Raw genomic sequence first — 18,507 nt, forward strand, 5'->3', positions numbered from 1 at the left:
AGATGAACGTGCCAATGTATTATATTACTTATGTTCATGGGAGACGGAGAAGGACTTCTGCATGGAGTTGAACGCGGAGTAGATCCAGCAGATAGCAAAACAGGAGGCCTGAAGAGCTGCTGGCTTAATAGATTTTCTTTCTCTTCGGGAACTGTTGATATAAATATAATTTAAACTATTGCATTATATTTTTTAAATTGTAAATAGATCATAGATAATTAATTATTTCGTAGACAAAATGATTAATGATTCATCATAGAAATGTCACTGATTAATTGATATTACTGATTACCCCGTGACCGCCCGTGTGTGGCCAGCTATTAGCCGGCCACACACGGGCGGATCTGCCCGCCGGATTTGTCCGAAACGGATGTCCGACGGACAAATCCGCCATCACTATACAATAGAAAAATAATATAAATTTAAGATGCACTTAGAGACTCTAGATACGTAAATATTACATACATTAATACATATTAAAAAATATAATTTTAATTATTTAGGTATATATATGTATGTATATATTATTATTATTAATAAATGTCATTTAAATTTAGAATTTTCTTTAAACACTATATAAATTTAACTTTTCTTCTACAATATCTACCGAGCTCAGTCAGACAGATCCGAGCTCGTACATTTTGCGTCTGTGGCCAAACCCAGACAAATCCGTCAGATGTCCGACGGGCAAATCCGTACGTGTGTGCTTAGCTAATGGGCACATAAATACGGTATTTGTATAAATAATGAATATATATATTTATTTTTATTTAACCTAATTTATTATGAGTGTTTTATATATCAAAAAAGATTTTTTCCTCTTATACAGAATTTACTAGTATTTTTATAACTGTGTTATTATAAATTTTCCCACACAAGAGAAGAATCTTGAACATGTTGAGACACTATAACTTTCAAATTTACTCTATTAATATTTACATTTTAAGACAGTTCGTGAGATGTTCTTGATATATTTTTTTTTATATAAAAATATTATTAATACTAAAATGTATATGGCACTTGATGCTTAATATTTAATTAATAAACTCACCATCGACTACTAAGCACGAAGAAGTATAAGCTTTGCCCAAAGCATTTGAAGCAATGCATGTATACATTCCTTCATCTTCTGGATACACGTTATTGATGATCAGTCTAGCCGTTTCTCCATCCATTTCAAATTTGAAGTCACCGCTGTTTGGCACCGGCTATAAAATATAAATATTGAAGTCACATTTTTATAAACATGTCTTATGGCAGTGGTTTCAAAATGTTATATTGGTGCTATATTTTAACCACATAATGGTATCAATATTTAAATGCAGAAAATCCAATTTCGCATAAATAGTATAGTTTTGCTCTCTCAAAAACTATTCACTTTAAACTAAAGTTTCTGTCTTAAATTTTTGTTTTAAAGAGATAAGTTTATAGCATGTTATTAAAAGTTGTCAGTCCAAATATAAAGATTAAGTGCACGGTGCGAACATTATCAAACCTTGCAAATACTCAGTGAAAAGATTTTAGTTCAGTTCAATATAATTTTTGATGTAGCAGTCATTTTGAATAGGAAAAACATAAATTATATGATAAATATAACAAACGGCATATAGCAGGGTTCTTAAGTTGAGTAATAAAAGAAAGGAAAGTCAAGCTTTTCCTATTTACTAGAAGCTATGTCACTCTATAAAACTATTTATAAATCACATTATATATAATGGTAATGTCGCAAACTCACCATTCCATCCTTTTCCCACTTGATCGAAGGCGTAGGAACTCCTCTGATTCTGCAATCTAGAGTAACTGCGTCTCCATCGCAGCATCTTAGATCTTTTAACTCTTGGCTGATCGAAGGCAAGACTTCCACGCGTCTGAAATGTACATAATTGCTTAAAGAATATTTTCAAAAATAATGCCGCGATCCAAAAATTCAACTAACCCAGTCCTCACGGCACGATCCATATTGTCATCGATGCCTAAAAATACAATTTTTTGCTATTAATATTATCTTGGTATAACACAAGAGTAAGTAAATTGCGTACCTTTAGCATAAATTTGAAGTGAAATCACAGCTTTAGCTTCTCCGTGACAATTTCTTGCGATCACAGAGTATGCCCCGGTGTGATCTAACTTTGCGTGAGGTATCAAAAACCGATATTCTGGTCCAGCGCCGACTCTTCGAAACTGGCGAGCGTCTCTGTAGTACTCAGGCTGTCGAAGATACATAAAATATTCTATTTAAAAATATAAATATATAGTAGTATCTTAATCACTGAACAAACCAAGATAAATTCTTTATATATTAGCTTTATTTCATAATATATATAAAATAAAACTTATAAGGTATACGCAACAAAATATTTCTTTCTAGATCATTTTATATTTAATGATTAATTTACAGTTTATAGTTTAATTGATGGTTTGTTATAGAGTATATGATTTGAATAAATATAATATTCATCTGTAAAATTTTACTGCATATTTATTGTTTTAGATATTGTCAAAATTTGTTATTTATTTTGGATTAAATTCTTATGATAATTATGTACTTTTAATTGTATTAAAAAACCTATTCAATTGCTTATTTGTAGTATATTATTTTTTCTAAACCCCCATATACAATCTATTAAATAAAGATTGTCATATACCACATCCACTTTAATCTGAATAAGTATGGCGATATCATAGTGAAACATATGTGCATGTTCAAGGTAGTCTCATTCTGCATCGAAAATTTATTGCCTGTTATTTATATAGTACGCACACACATGGACTTTCATGAATAGTATTGCATACACATATATATATATATATATATATATATATATATATATATATATATATATATATATATATATATATATATATATATATATATATATATATATATATATATATATATATATATATATATATATATATATGTGATATAATATTATATATAAATAAAGAATAGTACTCATAAAAAAATATTTCAGTGATTTAAATTTCAATAAGAGTAAATGCTGGATCATAAACTTTTATTCATAAAATTTAATACAAATCCAAGTTTATGTTCCTTGTTTATATTTATTCATTTAAATTAAATCAATACTATCACGACCTTATGAATGATCCTAATAATAAGAAAGAGAAAAAAATTATAAAATACTAAAATTAAATGATACGGATCAGAACAATCCTCATTGCTTCATATAAACATTTAAAACTTAAATTGAATTAACGTTTAGCACGGTAAATAATAAATAAATAAATATACGAGAAATAAATCTTCTGAAAATAAATATCAAGTTTGTAGTAATTAAAATAAATAGGTATTTTGTATATTAATGATATAGTTAATAACGTAAAAAAATGTAAAATTCATCTATTTGCGGATGACACATTAATGTATTGCATAGGTGATAACATTAAAGAAATTGTAAATAATTTAAATAATGAATTAAGTATATTAGAAATATGGTTACAGAATAATGTACTTAAATTAAATGAGAATAAAACTAAATGTATGTTTATTAATTATAAAAATGTGTTAGATAATAGTACCAAAATAGTAATAAATAACTCTAGTATAGAAATAGTGGATAATATAAAATATTTAGGAGTAATTGTTGATACAAAATTAAATTTTAAAGAACATTGTAATTACATATTAAAAAAAATTAGTAGAAAAATAGGTTTATTATCTAGATTAAGAAATATATTAAGTATAAATACAAAAAAAAAAATTTACAATAGTATAATATTGCCCCATTTTAATTATTGTGCAACACTATTAAATATGTTAAATAAATTAGATAAACAAATGTTGCAAAAATTACAAAATAGGGCAATGAGAGTAATTTTAAATAAAAGTAGATTAACTAATTGTAAAAGTATGATTGATAGATTAGAATGGTTGAATGTTCAAGAAATATTGAGTATGAATGTTTTAGTATTTATATATAAGTTAGAAAATAATATGTTACCAAAATATTTTAATAAGTATTTAATAAGAAATAAAGATGTACATAAATATAATACTAGAAATAGAGAAAATTTAAAGATAATTAAGTATAAGAAAACGAGTACGGCTAGGGGAATTATGTACGGAGGTTTTGATTTATATAATAGTCTTCCAAGAGAAATCCGAAACAGCAAAAATATAACGGGTTTCATAAATGGAATAAAAAAACACCTTCGTACATATAGAAATAAATTATAATATTAAGACTTTATTATTGTATATTTTTATTTTTTCTTTCTGTTATGTATTTTTTATATATTTTTATATGTGTTTACTAAATTTGTTAGATGTAAAGATTAGCTAATAAGCTAAATAAATTAATAAAATAAAATAAAAATAAATAAATAATTAAATAAATAAAATATATAAATAAATCACATCTTTATCATATAAATATCACAATCATTAATTACAGAAATCTGTATTTACAAAAAAATATGTCGCATTTTAAACAGACTTACAATTTTTTGTAAGTTTTTTTTGGATAATCGTAACTGATTTGATAGATTTATAGCAGACGTCGTTTATGTGTAAAGAGAACCTCCATTTGCTGTCAAAGGTGATTCCAAGATTTTGAGAGAAAATTTCTCTATCCCACTGTTGGCAAACAGGATCAAGAAAATCATACAGTATGCCACTTTTCGAAACTAAAAGGCAGACAATTTACGGAATCCCGTAACCATTGAGAATCTAAATCACTTTGTAGAGCGAAGGAGTCCGCAAAGCGTTTAAACAATTTTAAAACATATGCATGATTGAATTTTTAACTGGCGTATTTATGTCATTAATAAATATCGTAAAAATCGAAGGTCTCAGGATAGATCCTTGAGGAACCCCCTTAAGGAAATATTTGTGGTTACATCGAGAATAAAGTGTCAGATATTTACTTATCGAATATTCTTCTAAAATAACATATGATTAAGAATTGTTATATATCTTTCAAACACAGCAGCAATAATAACATAATTGATTACTATAGTCAAATATATTGTGAGTACTTCGAAGTTAAGTAATCGAATATTTTGAATAAAAAAGAAATTATCGAACTCGATATTATACTTTGGGTATCGAATGAAATCGTATATTTAGATCTAAGACTTCAACAAAAACAGTTCAACGAAATATTAATTTCATATAGTTTAAACCGGTTAAAATAAAAGCAGTCCATTATCGCTCCATTAGTTCAATACTTGAATTTTAATTACAGTAAAATTTACAACTGTTATGTATAGCTATTGAATAATATTACTTATTATCAGATCAATAAAAATATAAAATAAAAGTAAAAATAGTGCGCAACGCTTGTGAAAATGTAAGGTGTTCAAATCCTTTGATTATTCAGCAGTTACTTTGTGGTAAATATCTCAGAACCAGTAGCGTCAACAATCAACTAAATCTGCTCTCGTCAACTTTATCAGAAATAAAAGCCAAAGACTTGCTTACTATATATTGCTTAGTCATGGTAAAGTTTTATTGAAATTGTTTGAACCCAGAGGAGCGATTGAAATTTTTCTCAACTAAAAACCCGTCTTTAACTAATATTATCAATAGCTAAATAGCTTTTGAATTTTAAAAATAGCATGTGCTTTCTTACGAATTTAATTAAATTACACACAGTAATCATACATTAAACTTACACTGCGTTTGAAAATTTAAAAGGAATGACTTATTTTGCTTCCTGGAATTTACAATCTGGCTCTTCACAAAATATATTTGCTGACCTCCAATGTAGATAATAACATATTATTTAACTAAGAGTAAATATAACAATCCCCTGTATGGATATAAGAAAATAAAGATACAAAGCTAATTAAAATATAAATATAAAATGTATTTCTTTTACTCGGTTGACACTAGTTTTTTCTAACGCTTGAATGATGTGCCATAATTTACTAGTATTTAAAATGCTCATGTAATTCAAGGTTCGTTCATCTAAAGTAGGCACTGCTGCTAAAATTAATCGTCAAATTGTTTCTGATTGTGATAATGGTGCTATGAATTTGAAGCATTAAGCTATAGAAGCGTTTATAACTGTTATTTATGCAACAAGCTCTGCGTACGTTGGTTACCAAAATTGATAACAAGAAACAAGAAACTCGTTTTTAGGTTCATTCAATGTAATGCAGTATAAAAATTACGATTTAATCGATTTATATTACATGTAGTTGGCAACCTCTGAAAAAATCGAAAGGAGATGGGCTGACATTGCGTGATAAGAGAAACCACTATGTGACTAACGTACGAGTAATGTTTACCCGATTTGGAGTGATATATATTTAAGGTCTTGTCATATGAAACTGGTAACCATGTCACGCGGAATCTCTTCAAGAACTGCTCGAGGTCCATTACTCACACGCGATACAATATACAATAGCTATATTACCAGAAATGGAATTATGATCCTTAATATAAAAAAACAGATGAAATAATTTTTTTTTTGAAAAATTTTAAAGTATTGTGAACGAATTTTATCAACATAAAGATGTTTTGTGCAGAATTCCGCGTTAATGATTGAAAATATCAAATTACCTGCGACTGTACTGATGAAGTACAAAACATCTTTAACATCTAAATTATAACATAAATTTTTAATATTTAATTTTCTATTTTCGTGTTTTTATTTTTTATATGCATATATGTACATATGTATAATATATGCGTCGCGCTGTTATTTATTGCACTATTTTGTAGTTGCGCCCTTTTATCCTGCGCCTTTTATCCAAAGGTTAAGCAGCAAACCCCACCTTGATGCCCGGCTCACTGTAAAGATGTTATTTTGTGTGTGGAATACGCTCGGGATAAGGATTCCGGTTTGTTATTGTGTGCGTGAACTGTGTGGCTCAAAACAATTTCGCTCAGAATATTTAATTTTTTTATTTTAAAAGAAAATATATGTTTATTTAACATACATACATCTGAGCTAAGTTGGAAATTTCAACGGACAATTAAAAATATATTATATAATCGTAGAAACCAGACATTGATGTCATTAATTAAATATTTGCAAAATTAAAAATCTTTCACTAGTCAAAAAAAAATGAAATTTTTAGCTATTCTTCAAAAGCAAAAAGATATAAAATGGGGAAATAAATTATTCGCAGATTGTTTAATGGCTTGACGACTCAATTACATCATTAGAATCTATTGAATAAATTAAAAAATTATCATTGGCGCGACGATAAGAATAATAACTTTTTTAAGCCTTACAGAGAATATTGTAAAAAAAGCTACAACGTACGGATTAATGGAAAAATAATTAAAATATTTTAATCCACTGGTAAGAGAACGAATAACTTATATAGAATAAATTAACCCAGATATGCCCAAGAAATTTTGTTCTCTTAAAATTTCATTTATAAATAAAAAACAATGGCACGAGCTTAGTGACCTACCCATGGGACAGTGGGCATATCTGGATTAAACCAATATCAACACAAAATTATTTAAAATAAATCACTAGATAATATTGATCTTCTGTGCCACACTGCACTTTAATGACGAATATCAGCGTTGACGAATCAGCGACTGTCCTTAAAAAAGAAAGCGAGACAACGAAGTGCACGCTACATCGCTTCTCCCTCTCATATACATGTACACGCACACAATAACAAACCGGCATCTTTATCCCGAGCGTACTCTACAAAGAGAGCATTACGAGACTTTTAAACCTGGCCAAACAATAACATCAAGTTTTTAGAAGTAAGAAAAGGCCTGCACTTGTTAACAATGATTTTAAAACATGACATGCGGATAAATTGACTCTTGATAAAATCAGTGAACTTAGTTGGAAGGTTTTATCTCATCCGCCTTATTCTCCATACTTTGCTCCTTCTGAATATAATTTATTTCTATCGATGCAACACTTTCTCAAAGGAAATGCAGACGACGTGAAAAGGGGGCTATCAGAAACATACCAAAAGGTAGAAAAATGTTATATAGATATTTAAAAGAAAAATATATTTTGAATCAATAAATAAAAATGATTTTTGTATTAATAAAAAAAGACATTAATTTCAGAATTATTGAATCTTTTATAGTCATATTTATTTAACACTATGATGTACTCTGAAATAGTCGGTTTGAATATTACGATTGACTTTTTATTAACGTATTATATTATTAATAAAAAAAAAATACTTTTTACTACTTGACTACTTGTGTTTTTAATATAAGCCTAATCAACATTTAATTGGATAAGTTACATATATCAATGACGAACGTATTTCGTCAAGTTATACGGTAATTCTGTCGAAATATGTATACACGCATTGTGATAATTTACACATCAGTGGAAGACCAATGAATCGTTTCTTTCCAAGTATGTTACGACAAAACTATTTGTTTATTATACACTGGCGTATTTGTAAATGTATTTAATGGCGGATCTTTTCACATTTTTATCGAAATTCCTGCATGCTTTTTAAATGCAAAACTAGATTAGATGTGGCTTATTTTATTTGTTTTAAAATATGCGGGTGATTAGAATTTAACGAAGACCTTGGATACATACAGGTAGAACGATGACCTGAATGTTTAATCTATCGGAAGCACTGTATTTACTTTAATTAATAAAACTATTCAATTAAATTTGCGTATTTTACAATGAGTCATACGCTTATGTTAGAAATTCCAACTTAAAAGTATCCATTGTTTATTGCAAATTATGAAACTGAATGAATCATTCACACACAAAAGGCAGAAATCGATAATCGTTTTACTGCAATTGTCAATGAGAAATTAATTCAATGGATGCTAATACAATAATCACTATACAATTGCAACTAAATAAAACCACTGAAAAATACAGTATTTAGTAATATATGTTTTTAAAGTCAAATATATTTTATTTTCAGCTGTATAAATAGTTTTGCACATTTTTGCGTTTCGTAATTTTATTTCGTTGTTTAGTATCTTATAGCAATTAATATATACAAGTCAATTTCGGATGTGAAATAACTATTTTTTAGCAATACGAAATAGTTATTTATCAATGTTTGCTTTAACTAAATTGAATTCAATATTTATGATAAATTGGTGGACGCCAATTGGCGTCCTGAGTGAGCCGAAAGTTAAACACCGCAGACGCCAATTGGCGTCCTGTGTATGTTATGGTTTCCATGTCAAATTAAAAATATATGTTAAGTGTTTTATTTGGATTTTTTTTAAGAGATGACTAAATAAATGTATGAATTATCATTTTTATTTTGAATTTTTTTTTTTAATTATGTTCACACATATGCGAAGGTTTTATAAACATATTTTGTATTTTTGTCATCCGGCAGTTTCACTACCAGACAAACTTATGTATCTTTTGATGCGGTCCGAATATTTTAATGAATTTTTCTAGATATGTTATAAATGTATCATTGAATCAATTCAAGCCGTTATTAAGTGGTTCTCAACATGTGCTTTGCCGGAAATATAAATAAATGAATACATTTCCTTATTATCAGAATTTAAAATTAATCGATGATTTTAAAATAATAAAAAACAAGTAATCTAGGAATTTAAATTGAGTTAACCAGCGGTTCTAAAACTTTTACAAATTTTTAAAAACTTTTTTCCAGCACACTTTTTTTTCGAACAGTGTAAACAAAGAAAAAATATGATATTTTATACACAAACATATAAATATGTATATTGAAAAATAATCCATTAGGACCTAATGGATTATTTATTTATTATTTAATGATTAGGTAAAAAGGTATATTTAGAAATGAAGGCAAATTACATAAAATAAAAAATACGATGTAAATAAATATATAAAAAGTACAAGACACTAAAAATGTATCTTACCATTAACCATAAGATAGTATTGGATTACTGAGAATCTCAAGATTGACAGATTAGTAAGATTATATTCTATTTTTTTCTATCCTGTTATAAGGAAATTCCAACATATTTTTTGTGAGTAAATATTTTCTCCCGTCAGATATTACTGGCGTACTGGAAGCACCGAATCTCAGTGACACATTTTTTAAGAAAGTGGGAATTTTTTCGAGCTATTATTTTTTAATTATTAGCACGATAGACATAAAAACTTATAAATAAGAATTCAGTTTTAGTTATACTATCATGTGAAGCGCATCTGATTTTCGTGTGCTCGATTGAATATTCGAAAAATATTACGAGCTGTTTATGAAACATAGTTATTTAGTTACATACGAGTGTAGAATATACGTGAAAATAATTACAGTATATGTTATTAAATATAGTGTTAAATATATATAGATATTCCAAGTGAAAATGAAAATTATAGTGATAGTGATTCAGATTCCTCTGTTCATGAAAGAAATCGTCCACGTGTTATGATGCTCATGAGCGACGAGGAAGATGAACAAGAAAAATATTTAGAAGACACCCCGAAGGAATCGCTGAAAATTTATTGGAGATGACTTGTTCCCCGTTATTTTAGAAGAAACGAATAGCTATTATAATCAACACTTCAACAGATACAAATAAAATCTAAAAAATGGGTGGATGTAACGGTACCAGAATTAAAAAATTGGTTTTAGTTGATATTGATTTTTACAACAACCATAAGTAGAAATAGGTTTTATTAAATATTACGGTAAATGTTCCTGATAATGTAGGATGACTATTCAAAGTACAAAAAATAATTGATTATTTCTCCGAAAGATTCCAAAATATGTACAAACCAAGCCAAAACATATCTCTGGATGAGGGTATGATCCCATGGTGTGGAAGATTAAATTTTCGCGTATATAACCCCTGATACATCTTCTACATCCAGAAACGGTTCTATTTCTTCACTTCAGAGACTTTCAGGCAGTCTAAAACAACACCAATTGTTCAACATAGCACATAACAATAAACGTGTTAAAAGAAGGTGCAAAGTTTGTGTCTCACGGAAAATAAGAAAATAAACTATTTATATGTGACTGTGGCTTTACATGTTGGAAGATGTTTCTCATTTGAAAAAAAACTATTAGTGTCATTTAAAAATAAATAAAAAATTTACGTTCGTTATATGTGTATCGTAAATCTCGAAGTGCATCGATTTCCAATTTGTTCATCTGACACTTTAAACTTTCATTATATAACTAGTTATTGTGAAAAGTGATTAACACGTGAAAGACAATGTACAATATCTGTATATGTGTCTGGAAGATTTCGCATTACGATGGAGCGAATTACAATGGTGAGTGAATATTTTATTGCAATTAATTTATATATCAGTAAACGGGTATTAGTAAAGATGTCATTTCTCACTTTTGTAGATAAAAAAAAGTGTGCTTGAAAAAAGTTTAAGAACCGCTGGTTGACTCAAATTAAAATTTATAACATGTTTAGAAAAGTTCAACGAAATATTCGGACCGTGTCAAAAGATACATAAATTTATATAAAAAAAGGTAAAATTCGCGAAGATTTCCGAAAAGGTACCGGTATTTTGCGTAAGTCTGGTAGTGAAACTGCCGGTCGGTAAAGTGTTAAAAGACATATTTTTATATTGCTAATAAGAAATGCAATAAGGCAACTACTGTCCGAATCGTTACATTGATATAGGATATTTAAAAGAAAATATCTATAGACGATATGAACTTAAGTTTGAACTATGAATCTAAATAACATATGGATACAGGAAAGAAATATATATTTTAATCATATAATGTTTTTGACAACTTTATAGTTTAACATTATATATGTTTGTGGTATTCGTCCCAATTACATAAACTAATATAACAATTAGCATAATGCCCCGAACTACTCACAATATGAACACTAACGGAACGGGAAACCATCAAATATGTTCTAAATTGTTCTCCTTTCGAACTGGTAGAGTGCGATCGTGATATGCGCGTATGTGATTCTGAACAGACTACAAACTTTCGGTTGTGTACAAAACAGGTGTTGTCTCGAATCGTCCCAACTCGTCCATCTCCCAATATCGCCAATCGGGACTGACTCCAAATGGACTCTTGCTCGGCAAATTACACAATCGTGTCTTCAGCCGCTTTGTCCACCCTCGTAATCTTCCAATTAGTAGAACTAAGCACAGTCCAAGCACAGACGCGACCAACACCCACGTTCACCAACAACCGAGTGTTGTTCTATTACGGAACGAGAATTCTCCCCCCACCCACGCCTTCTGCTCGCCTCACATTCACATTCATACAATCATACACAATACATTATGTAGGCTGTCAATCAGGAGATATACATACACTTCTACACACAGTATACAGGTGAGATGATAATATTATCTGGTAACATATTTAGGAATTTTCTATTAGTAAGGAAATATTTATTAGTAATACGATTACACTTTTTTCATAACATAATTTAAACTCGCATTTTAAATCACAAACCCTATTTTGAATATCTAATTACAAATTGCATATTAAATATATATCTTACACAATTTTAAAGATGTAAAATTTTACAGTTATTATTTAATTTCGCAAAACTCATTTAGGCACATAACAGTTCGAACGTATTGTTTCACAATGTAAGTTTTAAGACACATTTCGTTTTGACATCTTCAAACATTTGCTGTTTAACAAAAAAATAAAAATGCGAGTATTTCTTTGCCCAAAAAACACACGTCTTACTCAGGGGACGGTCGCACACCAAAAGAAACGACATTTAAGTCTATTGTTATTATTCACTGTGAGTGATTAATGATCGTTAGAGTCTCGCTCGCTCGTTATCCATCGGTTAATGGTTAGCGCCGCAAGCACGAGATGTGAACATTTTTTTTCCGTTTAACTACTCCAATGCAATTTTGATACTAATTACACAGAATAAATTATTTGATTATGTAATTAATATTTATTATCGTTTTAGAAGTAACAAAAATATGAATTCTTCACTTTTGCAAATATGAAAAGAGAAAATTCTGCATGTTCAATTAGGTGATTCATAAATAAAAAAATATTCAATTTTACGATACTTTCAAGTTTATATTCCGCGAAAGTTGACAATGGTCGGCGCTTCATATAGTTTCTGTTAATCCTTTGACTCATTGTAGAAACACATTTTTACTGTCAACAATATAATGGGATGGGTGAGTCGTAATAAGCAAATTCCTATATTAAAATTGTGCCATGCTCACTGACAAAAGGCGAAATAAGAGTGGTTTTCTGCTTAATGTTAGATAAAGAAAAAACTTTTTACACAGTATGGCATGATGGTTTGATTCATAAACTATATAAAAACAAAACTCCTGACTATCTACTACGCTTAATACGCTCATGCCTAAAAAGTAGAAACTATGTTGTTTCATTAAATCAGGGGTAGGGAACATTCAGCCTGCATTTGGGTTGGCCCGCCACAAATAGGTGTCAAAATTTAATAAATTTAGTAGTTTTTAATAATATTTTTTTATGTCAAAAAAGGAAGTTTAATTAATTAAAAATCTCTTTAAGAAAACGCTGATTTTTCAGCAAATAATAATTCTTGTTTTAGGTTTTCGAATATTTGTATCAAAAATCGTTTTTATTGTATATAGTGTTATTATTCCATACCTTCAAGAAATCTCGTAGCCACATGACTTCTGGTTTCGGATCGCCAGCAACTTCGCATAAAATGATCACAGTGTCACCTTCCATTGCTTCGCTAGATCTAGGTTTCTTGATGAAGATCGGCTCTTTAGAATATCTGCATTAATTATAAATTAAAATAAAGAACACATTACTAATAGTTATTAAAATATATATAGCTATAAATATGTAAAACTCCGTTAAATGGAACAGATATTTAAAAGATTTGTTCCTTTAAGATTTTTTTAAAGAAAATCGTATTTCATAGACTTTTTCCCCTATGCAATTTTTTCATTGTCATAAATTGGAAACAATAAAACATAGTTTTACTCTAGCTACAGAAAACTAATATACTCACGGTACGTCTGGGCTCATAAGTGAAGGCATCGGCGATAAAGAATATCCGTCATCGTCATATTCCACCACCACTTTAGTGGAAGTGGAACATTTGCCGACTTCGTTTGTGGCCGTGCAAGTGTATATTCCGGCATCTCTTGGAGTTACATTGGCAAGTGCCAGTTCGACACTTCCGTCGTGGTCCAAAGTCATGACGGCTCTTCTGCTAGGTCTCAGTTTGATTCCATCCCTATGCCAGGCGATACCAACGCTCGGATAAGCCTCTACGCAAGCAGAGACTCTCAGCTCTCCGCCCTCTTTCACCACGTACTCGGGTTCCAAACCGCAGAAGAAATCTGGAGACATGTACGCTCTGATCCCCTTGTCCACTACCAAAGAGCATCTGCAGCTGACAGATCCTCTGCTGTTACTAGCCGTCGCGGAATAAAATCCTCCGTCGAACAAAACCGACTGACTGATCTCCAGCGTGTGAAACTGCTCTTCGTTCCAAAAAGTGTGTCGATCTGAAATGAGTTCCACAGGTCATGCTTTGTTTACAAAAATATGAATGACTTCTATTTTTTCTTTGCGACAAAAAATGATGAATGAGTTAGTTACGCAACGCGCGTGTTGCAATCCTAATACGACAATAACCGATATTTAAGACCACCTTTAATGGCATACTTATTATACAAAGATAATAATAAAATTTTATTTTCAATTAAATAAAACATAGATTTTTTTATTACGTTTCTACTTAACGAAAATTAGTTTTCAATTAATATTTTATTTTAATTAGATAAAATTTTTATGTCAATTAATTTATACAAATATTATTACTAATAATAGACACTAAATAAATATTTTATTCGTCGGGTTAAATTACTTTCAAAACCTGTCAGGTATCATTTTTTCTATAATGTGTAGCACTGCTTGTTTTTCAAATAAAGTTTTAAATTACCATCTTCGTGGATCACTTCGCCGTTCTTAGTCCACACCACGACTGGTACAGGATCTCCGATTGCTTGACAGGTTAATCTGACAGGATATGTGACCTGGACTCGTCTGTCCCTCAGTCTCATTGTGAACTGCGGGGCACATTCTCCTGTGTATGATTCATCATCTCGTCGACTGAAATTGATTATGTTAATTATTAATCTATATCATTCTATATTTGCCAATAAATTGTATATACTAATCAACATGTATTTAAAATAATAAATTTAATTTAGTTAGATATATTTACCGCTTAAGTTCGTCGTCAGCCTCCCAAATATTTGGATCAACCACCACTGACAACCTGACGAAAGTCGAAGTCCTGCCATTTTTATGGATAGCCTCGCACATGTATCTGCCTTCGTCTTCTTCTGTCGTCGCCGAAATAGTCAGAGAACATTCTCCTCTCACATACTTGGTTGTCATTCTACCACCGGGTTCAATCTCAGAACCATCTTTGTGCCAGATGATAGTAGGTTTTGAATCCGCCTTTACGTTGCACTTCAGCGTGACAGATTTATTTATAAGAGCCTTCATCTGACCAGGCAGCGTTGTTGTAAATTCAGGCAAGCTGATGCTACTACCCACTACTATAGGTATAGAATTTTGAGTGGACTCTCCCCACCCATAGCGATTTTTTGGGGTTATTCTGAACAAATATTCACCGCCAGGCCGAAGAGTAAAGGCGTCGAAAGAATTGATGGGAGACACTGCTAGTTCTACCCATCTGGCTCCTCCTTCTCCTCCTACTAACCATGCTTCCACTCGGTATGCTAAAACAGGCGCAGCTCCTTTAGATGCTGGTTTCCCCCACCAGAGCGATACCCAGTTCTTGCCTCCGTCGACTGCTACAGGTTCACTACTAACTGCCTGGGGAACGCCTATAAAAATAAGTGATAGTAAGAGTGAGTATCATATTTTTAAATACTTGGATTATGATTCATAGACTTATAAAATTATCATTATATTTAAATAAAAATAATTAATCATTCACAGAACTAACTATGGAAAACACTGCATATTAACTACATTTAGTAGCAAGTTTTCTAAATGGATCGTATATGGAAGCGTTGTTGAAATACCACAAGTTATATGTTACATCCTACCTCTAAGATATGAAGTTTCTGAATAGTCTGATGTAGAACTCAAAGTTTGATAATCGGATGATTCAGACGCATCGCGTTGTCGAACCTATAAGCATAATTTGAATGTAAAAGTCATTACAAGTTTCTTAAAAATAAAAGGTACTCACAATTACGGTGACGAAGGTTCTGTCGCAACCGTAGCAATTTTTGGCTAAGATGCAGTAAGTACCCGCATCGCACGCAACTGCACGTTTAAGAGTAAATCTGTAGTAATCGTCTGAGCATTCCTTTAACGATCGCCGGCTGTTGGTGATGTCGTGCATTCCTTTCATCCAAATCACTGTGAAAGTTGAAAATAAAAAGATTAATCCGGATGTCGTATTAATTTCTTAATGGAAAGTAAAAGTAAGTAATGATAGCGCTTTTTATATTGAACCAGAATTTCAATTTTGAAACAGACCTTAAATTAAATCGAAGCATAATTTCTATCATACATACACACAAATTAAATTTTTATTTGTGTATAAGGGATATTCGGTACAAGATAGATACGATCCCAGATATTCGATGCTGGTTTTTAAAACGGATAAAACGCTCTATCATATTTAAAATGGTATATCGTTTTGTAAGAAAAGTTTTCAGGTTTCGCGTATTTTTTAAGACAGCATCGTTGATGCTTATATTTTTAAACACTAGTGATGCTTTAAAATATGAACAATACATATATTAAATATATTAAACATTAAATATAAAAAATTTGAAACATTAAATAAAATATGAATAAAATGAACTATTAGTTAATTTTTATACACGAATATAATACACGTTTTATACACGTATAATTATTTATACACGAATATAATAATGAAAATCAATACAAAAAAGATATATTATTGAAATGGTGAATTTTTGAATACAAATATCCACCAAAAATATATAAGCAGGTAAGAGACCGTAGTCTAGGAACTGCAAAGCAATAAAAAAATATTCTCACATTTCGGTTTCGGATCGCCTTGGGCCCTGCACGACATCGATATGTCCTCGCCGACGTTGATGCTGATGTCAGACTCCGGCCTGTGCACTATGAAAGCTGACTTGCCCGACCTCAGATTGCCCGGGGACACCACTTTGACCGACGCGGCCATGTCGACCTTTCCGAAGGCGTTGATAGCTCTGCACACGTACTTGCCGCTCTCGATCTCGGTCGCGTCCGACAACGCCAACGTGTAGAGCCCTTGCTCTGTGAAAGTTCTCACTTTCGTGTCGGTGTGCTCTATCGGCTGGTCTCCCTTCAGCCACACAACGTCCGCCGGGCTGCCCATAACGTGCACCTGGAGAGCGATGGTGCCACCGACGGGTACTGAGTGGTCATCGAGGACTGTAGAGAAGTGAGGTCGCCTGACGTCGTGCTGATTCTTTGTATACCTCAGAGTTTCAAAATGGAGTGGAGATGTAGCTATGTGTTGATCGCGACCTGAAAAAAATCTTGTAGGTATTTAAAATCTATAGAGCTACACTACTCGCAATCTAAGAAAGGAGTGACACCCTATAGTATTATTTTTAATCCTAATAATAATCGTCCCTGATAAATAAAAACTTCAAATAAAATACCTTCTAAACGAAGATTGTCTATGACACATATTTGAAAGGCATTATGATCCATAATAATGTATTTTACTAAAGAGTCATCGTTTTAATAGTGTACAAGGCTAATATATTGGACAAGGCTAAAATATATTTTAGTTGCTTACCTGCAAAATATACTTCGTGCGAGATCTGATCACTCCACAATGGATTTTCAGCTTTGCAAATGTACTTTCCACTATCTGACTGGCAAGGCCTGTTTATTACTAATTTACAAACGCCGTCAGCTAAATAGTTCATCTGGTATCTTGAATCTTCAGAGAGTGATTTTCCATCTTTCATCCAAGTGATTGTCGGACAAGGCTGACCTCTAATTCTGCACTCTAACACCAACTCGTCTTCAGCTGCATAGTATTTATCTAAAACACAGAGTCACGATTAAATATCATTGATATTATAAATTGAAAAAAAAATTCTGCTATGAATATTTGTACAAAAAAATACTTTATTTTTTTTAAGATAACGAAAATATGGTTATCCCTCGATTTACGTGGTACTTGTTTTACACGGTTGAATAAAAAGATTTTTTAAATACTTCAAATCAAACATATGTATTTGACTCCACACGTGTAACGCAGCAATGTATTTACAAATGCATAGGTTAATGCCTTACTCCTACTAGTTGCATTTGCGCTACATTTAGAACTAGGGTAGCTTTTTGGAGTGCACGCGTGTGGCTAAAAAAAATCTTGTTTAAATTTTGAAGGAACTTTTCAATCGTTTTTTTACAAATTTCGATGTATTTACGCGGTTTTAAATCACGCAATATCTCCTGAAACGTACATATATACCACGTAAATCAAGGGCAGGATGTATTTATATGACTCTTATCATTTTAATGGTGTGTTTCCGAAAATACTACGAATAGTTCTCAATTATCCTCGTCAGCATTTCTTGTATTACATTTCTGAAACTAAACTGTAACTATCTTTTGTGGCGT

The 18,507-nt window shown here is 30.8% G+C and overlaps 1 protein-coding gene across 3 annotated transcripts in view; it reads right to left on the minus strand.

Annotated features, from left to right (window-relative positions):
* LOC148234149 (uncharacterized) overlaps positions 1–18,507 on the minus strand; it is a 76,617-nt gene that overhangs the window by 12,706 nt on the left and 45,404 nt on the right. For all 3 annotated transcript variants that reach the window (XM_088188281.1, XM_088188280.1, XM_088188282.1), the window contains exons 8-20: positions 17,675–17,926; positions 16,918–17,397; positions 16,091–16,263; positions 15,945–16,029; positions 15,089–15,719; positions 14,804–14,973; positions 13,865–14,366; positions 13,492–13,624; positions 2,040–2,208; positions 1,937–1,973; positions 1,736–1,868; positions 1,052–1,208; positions 29–151 (exon numbers count right to left, since the gene is read on the minus strand). In XM_088188281.1, coding sequence (XP_088044407.1) covers positions 29–151; positions 1,052–1,208; positions 1,736–1,868; positions 1,937–1,973; positions 2,040–2,208; positions 13,492–13,624; positions 13,865–14,366; positions 14,804–14,973; positions 15,089–15,719; positions 15,945–16,029; positions 16,091–16,263; positions 16,918–17,397; positions 17,675–17,926 — 3,045 coding nt within the window. The remainder of the gene's footprint in view (positions 1–28; positions 152–1,051; positions 1,209–1,735; positions 1,869–1,936; positions 1,974–2,039; positions 2,209–13,491; positions 13,625–13,864; positions 14,367–14,803; positions 14,974–15,088; positions 15,720–15,944; positions 16,030–16,090; positions 16,264–16,917; positions 17,398–17,674; positions 17,927–18,507) is intronic.

Source organism: Plectrocnemia conspersa, unplaced genomic scaffold (genome assembly GCF_051122295.1).
Source record: "Plectrocnemia conspersa isolate PC_06_02 unplaced genomic scaffold, ASM5112229v1 ptg000006l, whole genome shotgun sequence".
In the NCBI taxonomy this organism is placed as follows: Eukaryota; Metazoa; Arthropoda; class Insecta; order Trichoptera; family Polycentropodidae; genus Plectrocnemia; species Plectrocnemia conspersa.